General features: G+C 39.3%; 2 protein-coding genes across 2 annotated transcripts; both read right to left on the bottom strand.

Moving 5' to 3' along the window:
* Positions 1-544: 544 nt before the first annotated feature.
* Positions 545-11,768, bottom strand: atp6v0a2b (ATPase H+ transporting V0 subunit a2b). The gene is given in 22 exon segments (XM_029440073.1): positions 545-2,097; positions 2,205-2,376; positions 2,759-2,876; positions 2,996-3,115; positions 3,240-3,359; positions 3,556-3,766; positions 3,866-3,984; positions 4,687-4,777; positions 4,999-5,156; positions 5,249-5,388; positions 5,532-5,568; positions 5,570-5,683; positions 6,178-6,390; positions 7,135-7,228; positions 7,335-7,417; positions 8,607-8,733; positions 9,677-9,774; positions 9,937-9,990; positions 9,992-10,075; positions 10,344-10,441; positions 10,834-10,912; positions 11,226-11,768. Coding segments are annotated over 21 exon segments (2,370 nt in total). The 5' UTR covers positions 10,850-10,912; positions 11,226-11,768; the 3' UTR covers positions 545-1,994.
* A 635-nt stretch (positions 11,769-12,403) lies between these two features.
* Positions 12,404-16,941, bottom strand: tctn2 (tectonic family member 2; the record flags this gene model as incomplete). The annotated part of the gene is given in 19 exon segments (XM_029440154.1): positions 12,404-12,736; positions 12,912-13,000; positions 13,114-13,196; positions 13,198-13,258; positions 13,389-13,536; positions 13,685-13,785; positions 13,872-13,989; positions 14,108-14,206; positions 14,299-14,373; positions 14,483-14,605; positions 14,687-14,764; positions 14,867-15,020; positions 15,131-15,251; positions 15,349-15,548; positions 15,657-15,757; positions 15,979-16,180; positions 16,315-16,385; positions 16,552-16,665; positions 16,842-16,941. Coding segments are annotated over 19 exon segments (2,148 nt in total), but the record flags the coding sequence as incomplete, so codon positions are not given.
* Positions 16,942-20,227: the final 3,286 nt, after the last annotated feature.

Genomic DNA, 20,227 nt, shown 5'->3' with positions numbered 1-20,227 from the left:
CTTTGGCGTTGCCATGGTAACCATGCCATGGTTTGGCGCTTATGGGAGACAAAAATAGGAAATGTGTTCCCATGGTGACGCTTTACGGTCACTTACTGAGCGTCAATTTCACCAAAGCAAATTAAAAATAGCAACATGTCAGATGTTATCGTATCCTTTTAGTATTATTGTTTTATCAACGAGGTTTTGCAAAGTAATACATGGCTCATATCAAAATAATTGCTTTTATTATTCTGTACGTGTTATCGAACTTCCTCTTCAAAGCACTGAATTGAATAAGTCTACTGAAAAACCAAGACAACCTTATCGTTTCCATCGTAAAGCAAACGTTGTATACAAATATGTTTTGTATACAACAACACAAAAGGTCACCTTTCCAGAATTACAGATAGTATTTAAGATACACGATTACTGCACATTCTTGGCTTAAAGCCCTCAAACATATATAAAAATGTAAACTGTTGCTACATGAAGAGGGATAAATGTCTTAGTGTCGTTTCATGAAGCGTTTCCAAACCCAGATACAATAAGGAATGCAGTTATGGACTTTGACAAAAAAACAAATACAATTTATTATTAACATGAGGATGATTTTCTCAAAATAACATGAACATGGAGTGTTTGTCAATTAAAATGATATTAATTCTTAATATTAAAACGAATTGCAAAATTTGGGCCGCATTAATAGAAATTACAATACCCCTTCAACTGCTGTCAACTACAGACAAATAATTATTAATCAAACATCTCTGGCCCCAATAAAAAAAGAAACGTGACTACCACAACAAACAACAATTAGGTCTCCTTCCTTACCAAAAATACCAATATCAATCCCATACAATACAAAAAAATCAGCAATTACTAATAATGCATGGTGTTAGTACATTGTTCAATGCTCTCCTAATGAGATTTAATACAACCCGGCCACTGAGTTGGATATGGATATAGGCTTTCAAAGTAAGGGCAAATGCGTGGAACGTTAAATTGTACAGTAAGTGGCAGACGCATAGGCAACACTGTGAATGCATAAAAGTAAAACTCATATCCCCATTGACATTCATCTTTAATTCTGACACAATATTTTTAAAATATAATAAATAAAAAAATAATTCTGTAAAAGTATATACATCTCATCATCACACAACTGCCCGGGCACTTTTCAATACTGACAAGTCAAAGATCTTTTGCACCATTTTGGTACCACAAAGTAAAAACACAAGGGGAACTGAAGAATGATACAGTATGCTGTCATTTGGTTGTAATTCTGTAAGGCAGTCAGTGCAACAAAAAGTTGAGCAAGAACTATGTAAGTGTAAGGTGGCTCACTCCCCAGCGTATGGAAACCAAATCTGCCAAAACTGAAAAGTAAAAATAACCGCATTCATATACACAATTATGCCAAAATAAATGCCAAAACTACATACAGAGGACAGGAATTGGATGGGAAACCAAAATGAATAAATAAGGATAATCAAAAGGCAATAAGGAATCTTAAAAAAGGTGGATGTTATTTTATTTCTTTATGTTATTTAAATAGCAAATCCCATTTTCTTATTACTGTAAAATCATCTATTTTTTACTTATTTATTCCAAGTTTGGCAGATGCGGTTTCCCAGTGAAGTGATATCAACAACGGTTATCAATAATGCCTGATTTAGATATACGAGTTACATTTGAACTTTGAGCCAAACATTTCAACCTGCAGTGAAGCAAACTGATCCTGGTACAAAATACCCTGCGTTACATAAACTTGCAATAAGGAAACATTTCACAGCAGTACGCTCTGTGTTCTTGAAACTATTGGGAGGGCAGCGTGTTTCAGTCCAAAGTTTGTGAAGCTAACCATTGAATTTCTTAACATGACATTTTTTTAAGAGGACAAGAAAAATATAAATCCCCTTATGACTTCTCTGGAATATGTCTTTATAAGCATGGGACCCTGGTGGCTTCTTTTGGCTCCATTTACCACCTAACAGTATCACCAGCTAGTCCTTTCACAGTAAGCCATCATGCTCAAAGCTGGAGGGCAGGAGAGAGAACGAAAAGGGGCAAAACTTGATTCCAGTCCCACTGTAGAATTTATTCTGAAACTCCACCCTGAGGAAGAAACAAACACTCGCTGTGAATATAAAACACTAGGATAATTCAAAGCACTTTGGCCCCGTTAATGACACAAGTGACTTTAGTGGTTATTGTTATCTTACCAGTGCAGCCGGAGGGCATGAAGGAATGCAGACAGACCCTCCATTACCAGGAGGATGGAGACAGTGAGAACGGCGAACAGGCAAAACACAGGCACCAGGAATAAAACCCCGAGAATGGTGTCCATTCGTAGTCCAACTCGCATCACCATGGCCCACAGCACCTCCGATAGCTCTGTGAAAGCAGAGGAAAGAGCATGTGCACCATCCAGAATTACAACAAACAGAGACAAAGCATATTCAGGCTGTCATTGTTCTACATTTGTTTGCTTTGACTATTAATGTCCCCAATTAATGCCTATAATGTCATTACCCAGGTTGGAAAGTTATGAGGAAATGTATTGGTGGGGGATATACAAACTTCATTCACGAATGAAACATGAGCAGGCTGCAGTGTGCACTGTATACATGCTCACAACCTCTTCCACTGCTGGGTCATGCGTTACTCTCATGCCAGGCCTAAAGTGTGCACGCTTTTGATTTTTTGCGCTTCTACAGGTTTGAATGAGGGACAAGCTACCTGTGTGTTGTATTGTACTGCAAGCCATCATACTCACGGGCATGTGCCAGGCTCAGAGCCCAGAGCCGGAGGTAGGAGGCTGTGTTGGAGACGCAACCCAGGCAATACTCTATAGTGTGGATGGCCTGATGAAGGAACTCATCTGCAAAGTCAAACTATCACAACAAAACAAAATTCAGAACCACTGCCGGAAACCAGTAACAAATAACAATGGTTGCTTATTAGAAAAGTGTAAGATTAATGGGTAACTATCTAGTTGTTTCTCTGTGCCGACCTCCTCTGTCTGGCGCTCTCCGCTAGTGGAGAGATCACTGTGACTGCTGCCCTCCTCCATGTCATTAGCCCTCATCAGGTAGAGCTCCTCTTCACTGTTACGGCGCACACGCTCATACCCCTGAGAACACACGGAGAAGCTACTCACATTTTGTATATTTCACAGTCAGTGAACAAATATTTGGAAACTTGTTTCACACAGCAGGTAAAACATTCACCGACAGAAATGCATCTGGAATGCTCACCCTGTACATCCCTAGGCGATGGCTTCCATTGTGAAGCCAATAAAGGTAGACTGGTTTCCCCAGCAGTAAGACGGGCACAGAGAGAACAGCAATGACCAACAGAAATACCTGCAGGCCAGTCTGGAAGAAGCAAAACACCATCGCATTACATCGTTATGATCCCTCTCAGTGACATCTTTTTTTATTTTGTAAAAGCAATAATTTCACATTCCTCAGTGATATCTGAAGTTTTCAACAACACCAGACTTGATCTCTAGGGATAGAAAGCACATACGTTGCACTGTAGTAGGAATGGTGCTTCATCCTAGTTTCTCACCTGTCCTGGGTAGAGGGGCTGCACTCCGTCACCCTGCATGAGGAACATGTTTATGAAGTGGATGAGGATGCTTGGAGCATGTCGGGAGTCCTTGGCAGTGAAGACCAGCCACTTGTAGAATATCATGAACACCAGGTAGCCGAACAGACACAGCAGGAACAGGAGCTCAGGGAGAAATACCAAGTACAGGTTGTACTTCTTCCTAAAGTGCCTTTTTTTGTTGACAAAAATAAAGCAGGCCATTAAAAAAAAAAACACTATAACATCCAACATAAAAGGGCATTACAAGGTTAAATACACTGGTACTTACAAGTGATTATAAGTGCTGAGGATGACCCCGAAGCTCATGTGTATGACGCCCACGATCACTGACATCTTCATTTTATAAGAGTTCAGAAATGTAAGACGGTTGGATGCCATGTTCCAAATCTGTGCACAGAAAGATGACATATACTTTATTATATAATGGGTAGTTTTTATTGGCAACAAATGAAGTCCAGCAATGCTATTTAAATACCATTGAGAAAAGCTAGCTGTGTTTTGTGCGTTGCTTCCATGCATGGATGGAGAGGATCTAATATTTCTATACAAGTGATTCAATAACTTTCATTGCAAGAATTCAACCCAATTCATTTTTCCACACAATGTGCGACTGAGCGATTAACATTACCTACTGTTTTTAATACTGATGCACTGATCCAATGTACTGCATCAGCACCAGGCATGGCTGCTGTACAATACGCTTTCTCTTAGAACTTATATCTGCACTCGTGTTGCCTTGCGCATAAAAGAAGATCCTGTGTTCCACACAGAGATGTATAAAGATTTTCAAATGCACTGCATCAGATTGTTAAATAGTATTAGCCAATATTCTGAGTTTGGGGGATTAGTATCAGAAGAGAGAAGGTTCGGCTGCAGGCACACAAACACATGCTTGTGCATGTGTGTACGTGTGACTTTAAATACACATGTGCTGGTGACATGTTTAATGGGGTTGTGATTATGATATAGGCTCTTTAAAACCACCACGATAATGAGAAGCAATGATGCACATGTACAGTATATATCTGAAGTATTCTATGACAAATCGTGTGATTCATGAGGACTAGTCCTTCAATATATTCTACTCACCGGGTCAATTCCCAGAGGGTACGGTCCCTTGAAAACTCCCGTAACATTTGGATCCAGAGTGAGAAAACGATTCCCACGGATATCAGCAACCCTGTCAGGACACAAATAAAACCCCCAGTGTGTGTTAAATGTAGGTTAATATGAAACAAATCCACAAACGTATCCAACTCATCCCGTCTTTATATCCAACAAGTACAATAGGTTGTTCATAACATTTCTTAACAGTAAAAACAACACTTATGACCTTCTGGGCCCGCTTAGCTGTTTCTTTACCGTTACAATGATACATTTGTCTCGTGATGAAGTACTCACTTCCACACCTCCTCTCTGAACATGGCCTTCACACTCCATCCAGAACCAAAGATATTGAGGGACTTTGAGAAACAGTCATTGTATATCAGGCCGGTGTAGATGGAGAAGAGGCCCATCATTAGGATGATATAACGCCCCTCAAAGAATGTGTTCCAGATCTGCACGTACATACAAATGACACATTATACACACTGTATGCCACAGTAGGAGGAGTATTAGTGTAAATAAATGCGTTGGAGCACTCGCTTACCTCATTCCTGGTGTTTTTAAGTTTGCGGTTGTTCTCGTACAGCACCATCCAGAGAGCAAATGCAGCCATGATAGCTCCGTGACCCAGATCCCCAAACATCACAGCGAACAGGAACGGGAAAGTGATGATTGTGAAAGGAGCTGCAAATAAAAAGTAAAAATTGCAATTAAAAAAGGATCTTCATTTTTCTTCAAAAGGCTGTTGTGCATCACAATCATGTTGCTGTCACATCTTTGAAAAAAGAAAAAATCACAGGAAAAACAAAAGGATCCCACTCACTCACCGGGGTTAACCTCTCTGTAATTGCCCACTCCATAGGCAGTCCACAATGTTCTGGAAGCCGGAGGTAAATTTGTTGGTTTTTATCAGAGTGGGGGGAGTGTCGTTGGTGGGGATACGATTGACAAAGGAAGGAACTGTCGCTCCGCTTTTTCTCTGAAATATCAATGTCAAATCAAAATGTTCAGCCTGTTGTCAACAACTGATTTCACTAAGTCTTGAAACACTTGATCAGCACTGCAAAGGGTCGGCAGCACATGCAAAAAACAAGAGAAAATGTTTATGTCGCTTTGTAAGTTGTCATAACTTAAACATTAGACAGCCAGTTGAGGCCACATGATAAATAGACCTCTGTATCAACAGTTATTCTCATTAGTCCATCTTTGTATTTCTTTATCCCAAATACACACTCTGTCCTCCGCAGCCTGCAAACTGAATGAACAGTGGCTCTTCAGTGCCCTCGCCAAGTCATGTCTTTTTTTCTTAAAATTTAGAGGGATAAATAAAAGCAATGCCTCGTTCAGTGCTCGCTTCTATGATAACAATACCCCAGTTCATGAAGCAACTGTCCCGGTCACATAAACACACAGAGAAAGCCTGCAGTGGAGCCAAAGGCAAAAATAGAGCAGCTCTGTTAAGAGTTCCCTCACCGATCCTTCTTCTAGAGCCCTCCGCAGTGTGGGAATGTCATCGACAGGACACCACACCTCAGCGATCAGACACTTGTTAGTGACATCAAAACTACACAGGTTCAGGATATAGTAGATGGCCTTCATCTTCTTGACCTGGATGACCCAGGTGTAGACGGATTCTGAGGCCTTAATCAAGACCTGTTTCAGGTAGTCCTCCGTCCTATGGAGTACCTGCACACGGTAAGAGATAAAAAAGGACTCAGTGTAGTGTATCATTTAAAAGATATTAAAGACTTAGAAAATAAAAATAAAACCATTTTTTAAATTATATATGGTGATGTATTAAACATTAACAGAGAGAAATAAGCATTAACATTTTAAACAAGAGGCTTTTGTATGTGTGTATGTGTGTGTGTGTGTGTGTGTGTGTGTGTGTGTGTGTGTATATAAGAAAGAGGAGACAAGAAAAACAGTCAAGTAATTGGAGTCGATGAAAAAAAAGCATGCATGAAAGAGGGGGAAAGAACATAATCAACTGACGTCTCATGTTGATCATGTGCTACAGGGGGTGAGTGCAATTCTATTTTTCAGTCGTCACAGTAGGTTAAAGCTACCAAATTATTCACTCAACTGACCCTGTAACTGCCAGGACTGGCTCACAAGAAGAGGACATTGGGTTAATCTTTTAGAAAATAAATCAGCCATTTAAGTTCTTTGATTATAAAATTAGAAATCCTCACTGCGATTCACTGAAAACAAGATAATCGGTAAGCTTGTTTTGGGAAATGCATCTTAGATCACACTCACGGGAAGAAAGAAAAAAAAAACAGCTGGAGAGCTCATATTTGAAATCATCTATCAGCTTATATTTTAACAGAGAGCTTCAACAGCAAACACATTTACAAGTAAACCTTTAGTGAATGACAAACTGACAGTTTATCCTGCCACTAATTAGATAGTACACAATAGACATACTGTGTGCAGGTCCTGAATACGAGTTCTTAGTCCTTCCACAACATCATTCCTCTCCTCGTTGCTACTGGGATAGGGATACAAGTGACAGTGGTAGCTGTGGAGAGAGAAAGTATGTTAGTAACAACTCATCACTACTAAAAAACACAGCTCAGCCCTTTTTCTGACATTAAAAGAGAAACCAGTCATCGTGGAATAATTACCAGTCACAGATCTTCTTCACTTTCTGACCAATTTGGTCTCCCCAGTAAGAGATCAGGAACACCACACTTTTGGTAGGCTCACCCTGCAGATAGAGGAAAAGAGGAAGTGTTGTTTATCAATGATAAGACCCAGCTGCTTCATTGATATTAAAAATGGGCCCAAAGACGATTTTCATGTAGTTACATTTTCTGTTCCAAAACTGAATATTTCCTATTGGAACCTAAAATATGTTTTTACATTTGTTTGTAAAAATCAAGCTGTTTATTACCAAAACAGAAGTGAGAAGTACTTTGGATTGAAAGTTCATTCTTGACCTTGGAAGCAGCAGCTGAAAAGCACAGCTTTTTCTTATTTATTTTAAAGCACGACTGGCTTTTTTAATCTTAATATCAAGGCCTCCAGTTTTCTCACCATTCAGCACACATGTTAACATTGCTTGTAATTGTCTCTGACTTTCCATCAGTGAAAGTATGTCCTGACATTCCACTAGTGATCAGTTGCAGACCTGCATACCGGCTTTCTGCTCAAGCAGAGGAAATGGATAAGTGGATTATTGCTGTCATTCTATGTGACCAGACAAGATCACAGCAGTCGCTTATTAGAACAGCAAGAAGGACGAGATCAGAATTCACAACATCGTCTTCAATTTGGTCCCATTACAGTATTTAACAAATATACATTGGGCCAGTTTCAGGATATTCTTTTCCTTTTGTCATTTGGAGTGCTCTATAATACTCGGTCCTTTGAACGGTTTCTTAATTCTTAATAAACTCGACACAAAAAAAAAATGATTTAATTTTATTTATTTATTTTTGCTATTCTGCTAATTTGCTGTTATAGCCAAATTATCAAAATGTTGAAAATACAAACCGCAGAATATTTTTTATTTTACAATTATTTATTATATTGTTTAGAAGTAAATTATGGTTTCTTTTCAACGTCATGGCACAAAACATGGTAAGGATTTATGTGTGTCAGCTAGAAAAATAATGAAATGAAGGAAATAGAAAATTGATTAGTCCCACAAAAGTCCTTATCATGTGCAGACAGAGAAGTTAAGATCCAATCTGTCCTTATAAGCATTTCTTACATTAGACCTGTGTAAAATAATCTATTTTGTTATCTTGTTCCAAATGAAGTACCTTGCATCTAGATAGATAGATAGATATATTTTTTGATATTTTAATCTCACACTGTAATAGAGAGAAGAAATAACAATGTAACTAAACTAAAGCACAAATTGTGCCCAAAGTTAGCTTTGAGAAACCTACCGTGTCAGGATCTTCCAAATACTCCTCGACCTCAGCGTAGCTGAGGATGGTGTAGCCTTTACAAACTCTCCAAAGCATCCGTTCAAAGGCCTCGATCTTTGTCCTCTTAATAAGCCCAGAAATGAAACTGCAAGAGAATAAGCAAAACATTCACAAACAGCCCAACATATGTATAAGCCCCCTAGAGCACACAAACTTTGAAACTAATGTTTAGCTTCAAATTACCCCAACAATGATATAACCTTCAATAAAATAATCAAAATTAAATCTTAAACATTGAAAATATTTCCAAATTCAAAGAAAGTCCACTTTTGTGCAATTGCATCATAAAAGAAAAACTTTCAGGTGAAACAAAACAAAATTATAGTTTTCTTTTTCACCCGTTTGATTATAAACTCTAGCTTATACATTCACATTGATATTTAAACTCCAAAGCTCACAGATTTATAGAGTCGAGGCAAACAGAGCGGGTTAGCATGTGTCAACATCTTCACTGACACGTGGGCATGGGAGAAATCTGGCTAGCGTCACAGACTGACTGCAGCTTTGCTATTACCTAAACAAGCTTACATTATTTATGTCACGTTATGCTCAACTGAACACAAGACAAGCCTGCCTGCTGCCGCTGTTGCAGTGTAGCGGCGTAGACTGCAGAGATACAACACTAAGATAACTTTCTGAGGAGTATACCATTTGAGAATAAGGTTTTGTAAAAGCAACATGTTAGTGGCAAAGAGCCAGAGCTGCACATCAGTAATTGCACCTTGTGAACTTCCTGCATGTTTGTGTGTGTACTGTGTATAAAGGGCATCTGTATGTGAATAGACTAATGGCAGGTCGAGAAGACACAGAAAACAGGAAACAAAGGAAAATAAAAGTGCAACTTGACTCATTTTAAACGTTCTTTAAATCTGTAGCAGCAGCTGTGCAACTCATTTACTTTTTCCTCATTATATTGTTGTCGAGTGAAAATCGCACAACATCATGAAAATCTAGTGTCAAGTCTAAAACTAATTTAAACTCCAAGTCCAAACACCAACATAAACGTAATGCAGAAGTTCATCCCTCACCCCAGTTTGGCTCCAAGTCTCTGCATGCTGCTGTAGTCCATCATTGTGTCTTTTTCTAGGAAGGGAAACTCCTCATACTGAGTCTGTAGGGGCTCTCGCTAAATGTAAACACAAGATGCAAGGAGGGTTAAGAAGAAAATCTAAAATCAGAATACAGAGACCGGATTCTAATTATCATATCGTGAATTTTGTTTTGCTGCATAAACAAGATGAAATGTGGGTGTAAAGAATACATCTACATTGCAGAATGACACACTAACCTCTGCTGTTCTCTGTACAAAGCTGCGGCTGATGCGAAGCATGTGTGTGTACTCCTGTCAGCTCCAGCAGATTCCTCTGCAGCTTCTCTTTATTCCTGGTGACTTCACTTAACTCCACTTCTAGTCTCTGCAGCTGCTCCTGTGAACACACAGACACCCATTGATAATGGGCATTACAGAAATAATAATAATACGTTTTGAAAAACAGTTTGGATGTAATCTACCAATTGTTCATAGACTAGAGCAGAACAAAGTAAGACTCATTGTTCTACTTAGAGAAAGTACTCAACTACATTCATTTGGTTGCAGGGGCAATAACTCAACACTGATTAAAAAGCTCACCAGGAATTCTGCAATCAACAAATGAAATGAAATGATAAACGATGATACATAAGCAAGTAACTAACCATTATTGTCATGACGTGCTTGGGTAAAGGAGCCACAGGGTTCACATCTCTTTCTGGCAGAGAAATGTCCGCTTTCTTGACTTCCCTCAGAAGGTAACCTGTTAAAAATAAAAAGGGCAAACTTTGTAAGACACAGAAAAAAAAGATAGAGCTTGAGAGCTCCAAATACCATGACCAGCCTTAACAGCATAACACTAGATTTGAAGCAAAGTCTGACAGTGTGTTACTCTCTTCTCTAAATCAAAATAATAATAATAAAAGGGCTTGGTTAATCAAGAACATAATTTAATTCAACTAAATCTACGACCAGCTAACATTTCTCATGACTGTAGGGTCACTGGCTTTCAATTCAATTCAGTGAGAAGGTCGTCTGTGGCTTCTTGTCCCATCATCGTGTTACTCCTGCATGGGGACAAATCCTACTACAACTTATTGAATAGACAGGGAGGCTTACTTGCAAACTTTATATTAAAGATCAATATATCCTTACCAAGGATCCTCTCCATCTCTTCACATTTTTTGATCTCATTGACATATTTCCGCTGGAAGGCATTAACACTGGGATTGAGCTGAAACAGGTGTAAGAGATATATTTAGTCAAGACGTGAATGATGAGAAATCATCCGCACTCATCAGTGATACAGTGTAAAACAAATATCTTCAGGACAAGCTATCATAAACCAGTTACAACTTGTGCAAGTTACAAGAACAATGTCTACTTCTATATGAAACAAAAGTCGGTGACAAATGTTATAGACGCTCCGACAAACAAACAAGTAAGATAAAGTTGACGAGTTACTTTCTATATTTGCAAACTCAGCAGTAACTTTCAAAGTGAGACATTACTTTGTTCCAGTATATGTTGGTCTTTTCGGTACTTACAGTCTCTGAACTCCACAAGCCCCAGTTCTCCAAGTTCACTGATGCAGTCGTAAGCAGACCCAGACTGCAGAAACAGTTGGGCCAGACACATCTCTTCCCCTCGGAGCAGAGAGCTCATTTTGACAGTTCACTCGGTTATTTGCCTGCAAAACCGAGGGGCTAATGTTAGCAAGCTAACTACTGCAGTTTCTGTAAATTATAGCACGTCAACGGCGGTTCGTCAAGTCCTTCTTCGTGCTTTTCATGTTTTGGCTCCGGAGATAGCACAATAAATGACTTGCATGACGCTGACTTTGGATAGCTATTGCTACAGCAGAGGCTGTTCCTGTTAGCTAATGGGCTAGCCGGCGACCGCTGTGTTGTTCATTCTTGGGATGAAAAACTTGTTTCGTCAAAGTGGAATCTGAAATTATGAGGCAACCGGTATTAAAACTGCCAATGTAGAATATCCAAAGATCTAGTCACGACTCTTCTCATAGTTTATGAAGTTTTTAGCAAACGTCCGCTTGTAATCTCCATAGTACTCCACGTCACTTCGCACTGTTGAATACACACAGCAGTGAAGTAAGTAACCTTTGACCAATCACCAGCGCCCCCAGGAGTCTGCGCACTACACATTCAACCTATAGCCCTCAACGCTGTCTAAAGACGAATGAAATGTTATTTTTTTCCTCGATTGAAAGTTAGAGTTTAACAGCTCTACTACTCCATATAGGCTTTATTAGAAAAAACTGTAAAATATTTGAAATTAGTGAATAATCTTCTCAGGGGTAGTATGATTTGTCATCAACCACACAATGTTTATTCTGTAAAATATGCTGTTACTCTGTTATTCTATTATCATGGCTAAATCAACCTATTAGGAGGTGCAGAAATGTGAAGACCTAGGATGTGATAACATATTTTTCTTTAAGAAGGAGGCACTGACACATACAACAAAAGATCCAAATTAGGAGGAATAAGGAGTCAAGACAATGAGATACATCTTAGTCTTTTGGAACAATACCTAGAATCAAGAGATTCTGTCAGATGCCGTACAGAGGTCTAAAATAATAGCGTAGCAGCGGCAATGTTGTGTTTGGTGTTGCTTGTATATACACACACATATATGTATATATAAATAAAATAAATAAATATATATAGATATAGAAATATAGAGGAGGGATGGAGCCGTAATATAAAAGTCATATAAAAATATTTTTATTACAAAATGGTGCACCAATACAACTATTTACAATTCTCCAAACATATTATAAACATGTAAAAACTACATCATTATAAACTATGTCTAATGTAAAAAGTATTTACACTTCAGTGACAGCATCCTGTTGAGCCTCTCATTCTTCCTCCATCTGTGTGTCTTCCTCTTCATGTCCATTTTCTCTGTTTTTTGGAGCTGCACTATTTCCATGCCTGTCTGATTTGTCTCCATGGAGTCCCAAGAATTGAGGCAGTAATAAAGAAGAAAACCAAGATGAGGCCCTTTGCCAGTGACTGAGAATATGGCTCACCTGCGGAGGATAAAGACAAATCAAGTTAGTAATGGTACTGTCAGGATCCATTGCCATACTTAAGCAGTGTTTCTCGCATCACTGTTTCACAGCTGTTGTTCCAATTTACTGAATGATCAACTACAGTACACAATAAAACACTCGGCAGATTATATAGGATTAGATGAATTCTCACCCGTGTAATACTTGGTGATGGGGAAGGCGAGCTCAGGCCAACACACATCATTCCTGTTACAGTCATACTCTGTGAAGTTTATCTGAAACCTGGGGTACAAAATAAAAACATCACACTCTGTTACAATCAGTCAGGCAGATCATAGATAAAGTATTTTATTTGGCTCAAGTTAACGACTCTCTTCATATCAGGGCAGTCTTGCCTGGTTTTTGGTGGTTCTGTGTTGACGGGAATGTCCGTAAAGGTGACTGAGGAGGTGAGGGGGAACAGCTGAGTCTCCATTGGGTTCCACACATAGAGAGACATCACCTCCTCCACAATCCAGTGTCCAGTGAGACAGGCTGTAGCTACAAATGACCAACATGAAATCCATGATTCACAATTACTGATATTACACATAGGACGATTACCAGCTACTTCTGAAATGAGAATACAATTTAAACTGTGCATTGCAATGAGTATGCACCTGATACACACCTGACTTGCAAAGCACGGATATCCCTTTGAGGCATGCCTTCTACCGCGCCAGTGATAAGACTCCACACATGGATATGCTGGTGGGATGGAATCCCATAGCATGAACTTGTGGTGTCTTCCATAGTTGCGCTTGAGTTTTGTGTCACAACTGGAATTTATACGTTGTTTGAAACATTAAGTTAGAACTAAAAAAATAATTATTTGACTAACAAATGTATGATCTCAATACACAAATATGCATAGACTGTACAACAATAAAACTTAGCATGAACTGTTTCTTAACACCATCTACTTACAGCTTATGTTCACCCAGTCTGTCATAGTTAGAGGATCTGGGTTTCCACTCTTTGCCACATATGTGGCTGTCATTAAAGCTGTCCTGGAGAGAAGTAACACTCTCTCTAAAAAGGTGAAAATACATTATATTTTACTTCAAATACACATCAATGTAGATCAAACATGAACTCATGCTGAGTTACTTACCTCAGGAGATCACACTCAGTCAGATTCTGTCGGCTGACAGAGAGCAAACATCCTGATGTTGAATTCTCCCCAAACAGAACTGGTTTCATCTCAGCAGTGGAACAGAGTCCAACACTCTCTGTTAGCCACATCAGAAAACGGTGTTGTGTTTTATCCAACTTGTTATGATTGAAATATACATAATTCCTTATTATGACACATGCAGTGAGCCAGTAATCAACAACATTAAGTTTTACCTGGTTTCCAAAGATTGATTGACGCCCTCTGTACTGAGCCTGTATCATTTTCCAAAGTGTCCACAATTCCAGCAATAACAGGCCTTCCCACCTGATAGCCTGACATTAAAAGTGTGTGTGTGTGTGTGTGTTACAGGTACAGTTCACTTCCACAACCATTCTCAGAACAAAGTATTTGATCTTGCTCTCACCTGGGTTCCCTGAGTTGGGCTCACCCATTCCTTCTCCATTTAGAAACACGGCAGAATACCTTGTAGTTAACGCCACTGTTCAGAAGACAGAATATAAGAAATCAGCCCAAACTACATCAAACATATCGTTCAACATATCGACTGCTCATCAGCGAAATCATGGACAAGCGTTTTTGGCACTTACCACTACTATTTAAAGTGATGGTCCCAACAGTGAGAGTCAGTGTGATGTTTGTGATGCCATTTCCTTTCCAGTAGAATTTGTAATCCAGCGCTAAGGTCACATTCTCACATACCAGTCCCTCATCTTCAGAGGAATATTAACAAGCTTCAACATTTAGGTTAATTGACAGTTTCTTTGGTAATACATATGTTATAATCTAAGTACCTGAAGAGGAATCTGTGCTTGAAATAAACTGACTCGAGTCAATGGCCACTTCATTAATTACATCCACTATAACATCACCTGAAACACATAAAAAAAGAGAAGAACATTAAAATACGTTGATTAAACGAGCTCCAGAATGTTTAAATCATTGCTACAGTCTTCTTAGCAGGTAACACACACCGCCTTGCCCATTCTTCACTTTAATCCTCAAATCTGTTGGTAGTGTCTGTAAGGGAGGTCCAGTTGGACAGGAGCGTAGCAGAGTTACACACTTGACTTCAAAATTCTTCAAAAATGCTACAGGAGCATTGTTTACACACTGCCCGAGCACCTTCTGTGGAACGGAAATATAAAAGGCATTAGAGTTTACAGCTTTGGCAACATATACAACGCAACATATAATCTAAAAGAATGTAATTAAAAAACAACATACACACAACTAACCTGAGGAATAGTGAAGTACTGGTCATTTAATGTGAAAATGGGACTTCCTTGAATATAAACATTAACTGGCACTGGAGGTGACAAAACAGGGCTTTGAAAGGATGGGCCAGGTTTAGGTGTGCTAGACAAGTGAAGGGGCAAAGGATCAATGATTAACACATGACACACAAATGAATCACACAATCAAAAAATAAAACATAGAATGAATCATTTCTCACATTGTGTTTCCCTGGTAAAAGAGCCCAAGGTAAGGGTTGTTTTCAGGTGGAGAATTGACACATAAAAATGGAAACCAATCTGGGGAGTTTTCTGAGGACTGCACAGAGCACTGGTAATCTGGAGCAGGAGAGACCTGTCCACCAAAGGGCCCTGGGAAACAGTGGGACACAAAAAGCTTCAAATCTTCCGTGGAACAGTCCTGTTAGAGTAGAAGACAAACAAGTAATGGTTGATTAATACAAAAGGAAATTCATTTGTCGAAAATGCAATTCTCTTGTTAACACAATAATGTGAGCGATGTATATACCTTGTCACAGCAGCAGCGTATATCACATGCGCTGAATGTGAGGTCACACGGGCATGAGCCCAGTGGCTGGTACACTTGGTTTGGAATGACTGTTTTATTATCTGAAACGGATAGGAGATATATGTTTATTAGAAATGTGAGAATAGAGAACATTTTAAAATGTGTTTTTATATTTAACTTAAATAGCTGTTTTTTTAAATGTGTTATAAGAGACAATAAAATGTTTGGTGGTTATCTATCTCAACAAAACAAGTGGAACTCTCTGTGCTAACATCCTTAGCATGAAGGCCGATTATGATGAGATAAGTTTCACTTGAATTACCAGACCCAGCATTAGCAGGAACCAACAGAGCGTATATCTTGGCCTGGATCAGCAGTGATGCCCGAGGTGTGCCTCCCACACAGGCAGACACCTGAAGGGTCTCCAGGACACACAGTGGCTTTGGACAGCAGTCTGTGTCTGTCTCATTCTCACCACACAAACGCAGACTTTTATCCAGTCTCAGCTGAACCCGAACTGCAGTCTGGGGCACCAAGTGAAATAAACACAAGACATTTTAACTTAATGTTAACAGGATTTTAACTTTACTCAAGCATTATTTCAACATGATCTGTAAAAACAATAATGGAAATGCTCACTGTATGATTGGCTTCTTACCTTTCCCACTTGCTCCCGTGTGAGCACCCACTCTGTGTCTTCAGACACACATGATGGAGAGCCAATGCTTCCTGTAAAATAACACAAACAATCTCCAACTACCAAATCTGTCCAACATGACAACAAACTACCATGAAGCCACATCGTGCATGCCTGCCTTCTCTCTTGTTGTGAGCCACTATGGAGGATACTGTACAATGTGAATGCAGAGCATCAGGACGTCTTTAGAGCTGTTACCTGTTGTGTTAGATGGAGACACTGCCCTCAGATTCAGAGAGATGTCCGACGTGTTTCCGAGCAGATGTGCAGTGACTGTCGGTCCAGTTGTAGTGAGATATGACGGCTGGAAAACTGTTCAACACAACGGAGACATTTCTGTTTACTGCGTCACGTGTTAGCTTCGTGTAATTGTTTAACGAGTGATTCAACTGACGCAACCTTTAACGTTAGCACTGTTGTCTTCTTGCTAGCTCTTGGCTAGTAAGCGTTAGCTATTTTAATGTAACACTGGATGAATTGAATCTTACCGACAATGTTTTGAGTGTGAGCCAAGGAAATGAAGAGTAAGACACATGTGATCTGGCGGGAAAGCGATAAATCAACCACGTTAGCCATTTGGTTCACTTCAGATTAAGGTTATATTTGTAAACTGTTAGTGGTGTCTTGGCAACGCAGACCTTAACCAATCACATGCTAGACATGTTTCTTCTGAGGAAACAGGAGAAACTGAATGATACCACAGTGACCTCTTCTGACCTGGAGGGGTACATACATGAAAAGAACATCCTTATGAAATTTTGTCCTCAAGTCATATTGGAAGTCGTATTGGCAAGTATTAATTCAAGATGTCATATTCAATTAAATATTATTGATACAATTGTACATCTAAGTGATCCTAACTACTTTTACAATTAGTATAAGAAGGTCCAAAGTCATAGTACAAGAGCTAGTGTGGCATACATCTTTATAGAGCCACACAATACATGTACATGCATAAACTGCAACCTTCTGCTGTAAAGCAAAGGCTAAACAATGGCTGCTCGATAGTGAATGCATTTAAACAGCCTAAGCATCTTTCAACTAAATTCATAAATCAAAGACAGAAACATTTACTACTTAATACTGGAAAAATCTGAATAAATACTCATTAAATAATTTATGTTGCCTTTTTTTTTCCAGACTATTCAGACAAAGCCAGCAAATTTAAACACATAAACAGCCATTGCAAATGTTGCTCATCTGTACACCAGAATATTTCAGGGTTTAAACAAACACTAACTCTCTCATATTATCATAATATGTACTGTAAAAAAGAAAATGGGAATCTTTCAATAACTTAAAAATTATCTTTGTGCCTGTTGATCGCGCTATCTTTTATGAAAGGATTTCCTTTTTGGGTGTTTTTGATACTGAACCAATAAAATACATTTCTTTTGGAAAAACAGAACTATCCTCCCGCCACTAGGTGGCAGCAACTCGCTGTCATTTTGAAATAACCAATGGTCTAAAAAAAAAATAGTAGAATAAGAGTGGTCACGTGACCACCGTGCCGGCGTGCTGCTTTTCTGGCAACATCTACAATTTGTACAGTGAATTTATTAAAACAATGTTGTCGTTTGAAGACCTGATGACTAGTCTGCAAGACTGTGTGATCACCGATGATCAAGCTCCTGAGAATGTCAACCAAACACTCAGGCTCTTGTTTGATAAACTGTCTGAATCCTCCAGGTTGGTAACTATAACCTCAGCATGCTTGAGAACTTGTCACATTTTGAATAAGGTGTAATAATGGCTGAATTGTTATGTTTGCATGAACAGGACTAGTGTGAAAAGATGTAAGGAGCGCAGTTTAGAGGAGGCTGTCCAGCTGCTGAGACAAATTTCAGAGGCTCAGCTTCGTGTTTTGGAGGAGAGTCGTCTCCTGCTTCTTGTCAGACTCCTCATCTCCATGCAGCTGCAGATGTTCAACATCTCCACAGCCTGTCGTAAATTGGACCAGGTGAGCCCTACAGTATGTCTGTTCACCGTACAATGCTTAAAACAAAATGGAATCTCATTGAAACTTCATATTGTGCTTGACAGATGTTGCAACATTTGGCAAAGGTGGACCAACAATTGGTTTTTAGAGAAACCCATCACTGTTTGAACTCCATAGTCGACACTGACCAGGTACAGAATATAGCTCTCACTTCACTTGTTCTTGCCATATATTTATAAAGGAACTGCAAATAACTTTTACCTCAACTTCATTTCAGGTTTTGTCTTTTGAGGATCTGCAGAGAGGTTGGTGCAGGGCAGCCTAAAGATGAAGTGTTATTACCATGTCACTCATTTATATGTACGTTTTTATCAACTGATTGTTTTTGATTGTTATTGTTTTAACCTTTTTTTTTAGCCTGTATGTTCCTGGAAGACAGCACTGTCGGCCGTGAGGTGTGGCGAGAGTCATTGCTGTCTTTCCTGAATAAAGTGTCCGAGTTATTCACAGATGTAATGCAACAAGAATCCCTGAGAGATGGACCTCTGTGTTACATTGTGGTGAAGGTACATCATTTATCAGTCCATTGTATTCAGCACAAACTTGTTGTGTGATCTGTTTTACTGACCTGAGAACTGTGATCTCTTCAGGTGTGTTTGCAAATATTCCAGCTGTTGTCCAGTGAAGTGGCTCCTCTAGTGTGGGACGGGGAGAACAGGGTCCCAATGGTGCAGAGGATCCTGCAGGCTCTTATGGACATAATACTTGGACAGGTATCTTATTAAATCATCAGTTCAGAGTCACTTATTCAAACGATAAGATACCTGTTCAGTTGTTCCCTTTTTCGTCTTATCAGTCGGAGTGTCCCTGTCTTGCAGTGCTGCAACAGGGACACTCGTCTTTTGGCAGGCACCGCTGTGGCCATGCTGATCAACACCGCATCAGAGCGCAGAGCTGGAGAAGCTGCTGCCTGGAGTCTGATGCAGGTCTCTCACTTAGGTAGGTGACCTTCAACACTGCTGGACAAATAGGCCTGTCACAATGAAGACGTTATTAAAAAACAAAATATGGACATGACCTCGATACGTTTTCCTTACCTTGATATAATACCCGCTGTGTTGAATGTCACCAACATGATGCCAAAAAAAACCGCCAGGATTTTCCTAATTTTCGTTAACAAAGCCAGAGCGTCCATTTTATTTATTGTTTTGGTTGTGTGGTTTATTTATGTTTTATTTATTTGGGATATTTTATTTACATTTCAATTCCAATGTCTGAAAATCCTTAATACTTAAAGGTGTATTGCTCTTTGAAAGGGTGTACTTGTATCATTATACCAGTGGCATAAAATGATCTTAAAATGACAATAATATTGTTTATCACAATTATTTCTGGGACAAAATATCGTCCAACAAAGATAGTTATCGTCACAGGCCTATGAAACAATAGCATGAGCAAAGCACATTTTGGAATTTGACCCAGGTATGTGCCCATGTGGGTAAATAGATGTGGTCTTTGTTTGAATCCCTTATCGTTCTTCTTTGAACTATATCCAAAAAAAGCATTAAACTATATATATTACAAATTCCGAAGTGAGTATGCATGCCTAGAGATTCCTGCTTGAACAGCTGTTGTTCCTGTTATTTCTCAGAGCCCTGGCTGCTGACTGTTGGTGCTCTCCAGGTTCAGTGCTGCCCTACAGGGAAGGACGGAGTGGACAAGCTGGCTGTGAGCAGAGGCCTGCTCACCTGCTGTCGACCTCACATCTTGCTCAGTTCACATGTGGATGCCACAGAAGTAAATCAAGTAAAAGTTCAGGTCAAAAACATGTTTTACTTTTGTTGTGCTTGCTTTCATTACCAAATCCATATTTTCCCTATTTTCAGATGTGTTTACTGCAGAAAGGTTTGTTTCCTCTGGTCTATGCTCGGTGTG

The sequence above is a fragment of the Cottoperca gobio genome, chromosome 9, assembly GCF_900634415.1.
Source record: "Cottoperca gobio chromosome 9, fCotGob3.1, whole genome shotgun sequence".
In the NCBI taxonomy this organism is placed as follows: domain Eukaryota; kingdom Metazoa; phylum Chordata; class Actinopteri; order Perciformes; family Bovichtidae; genus Cottoperca; species Cottoperca gobio.
This window is presented reverse-complemented; position numbering and strand designations above follow the sequence as displayed.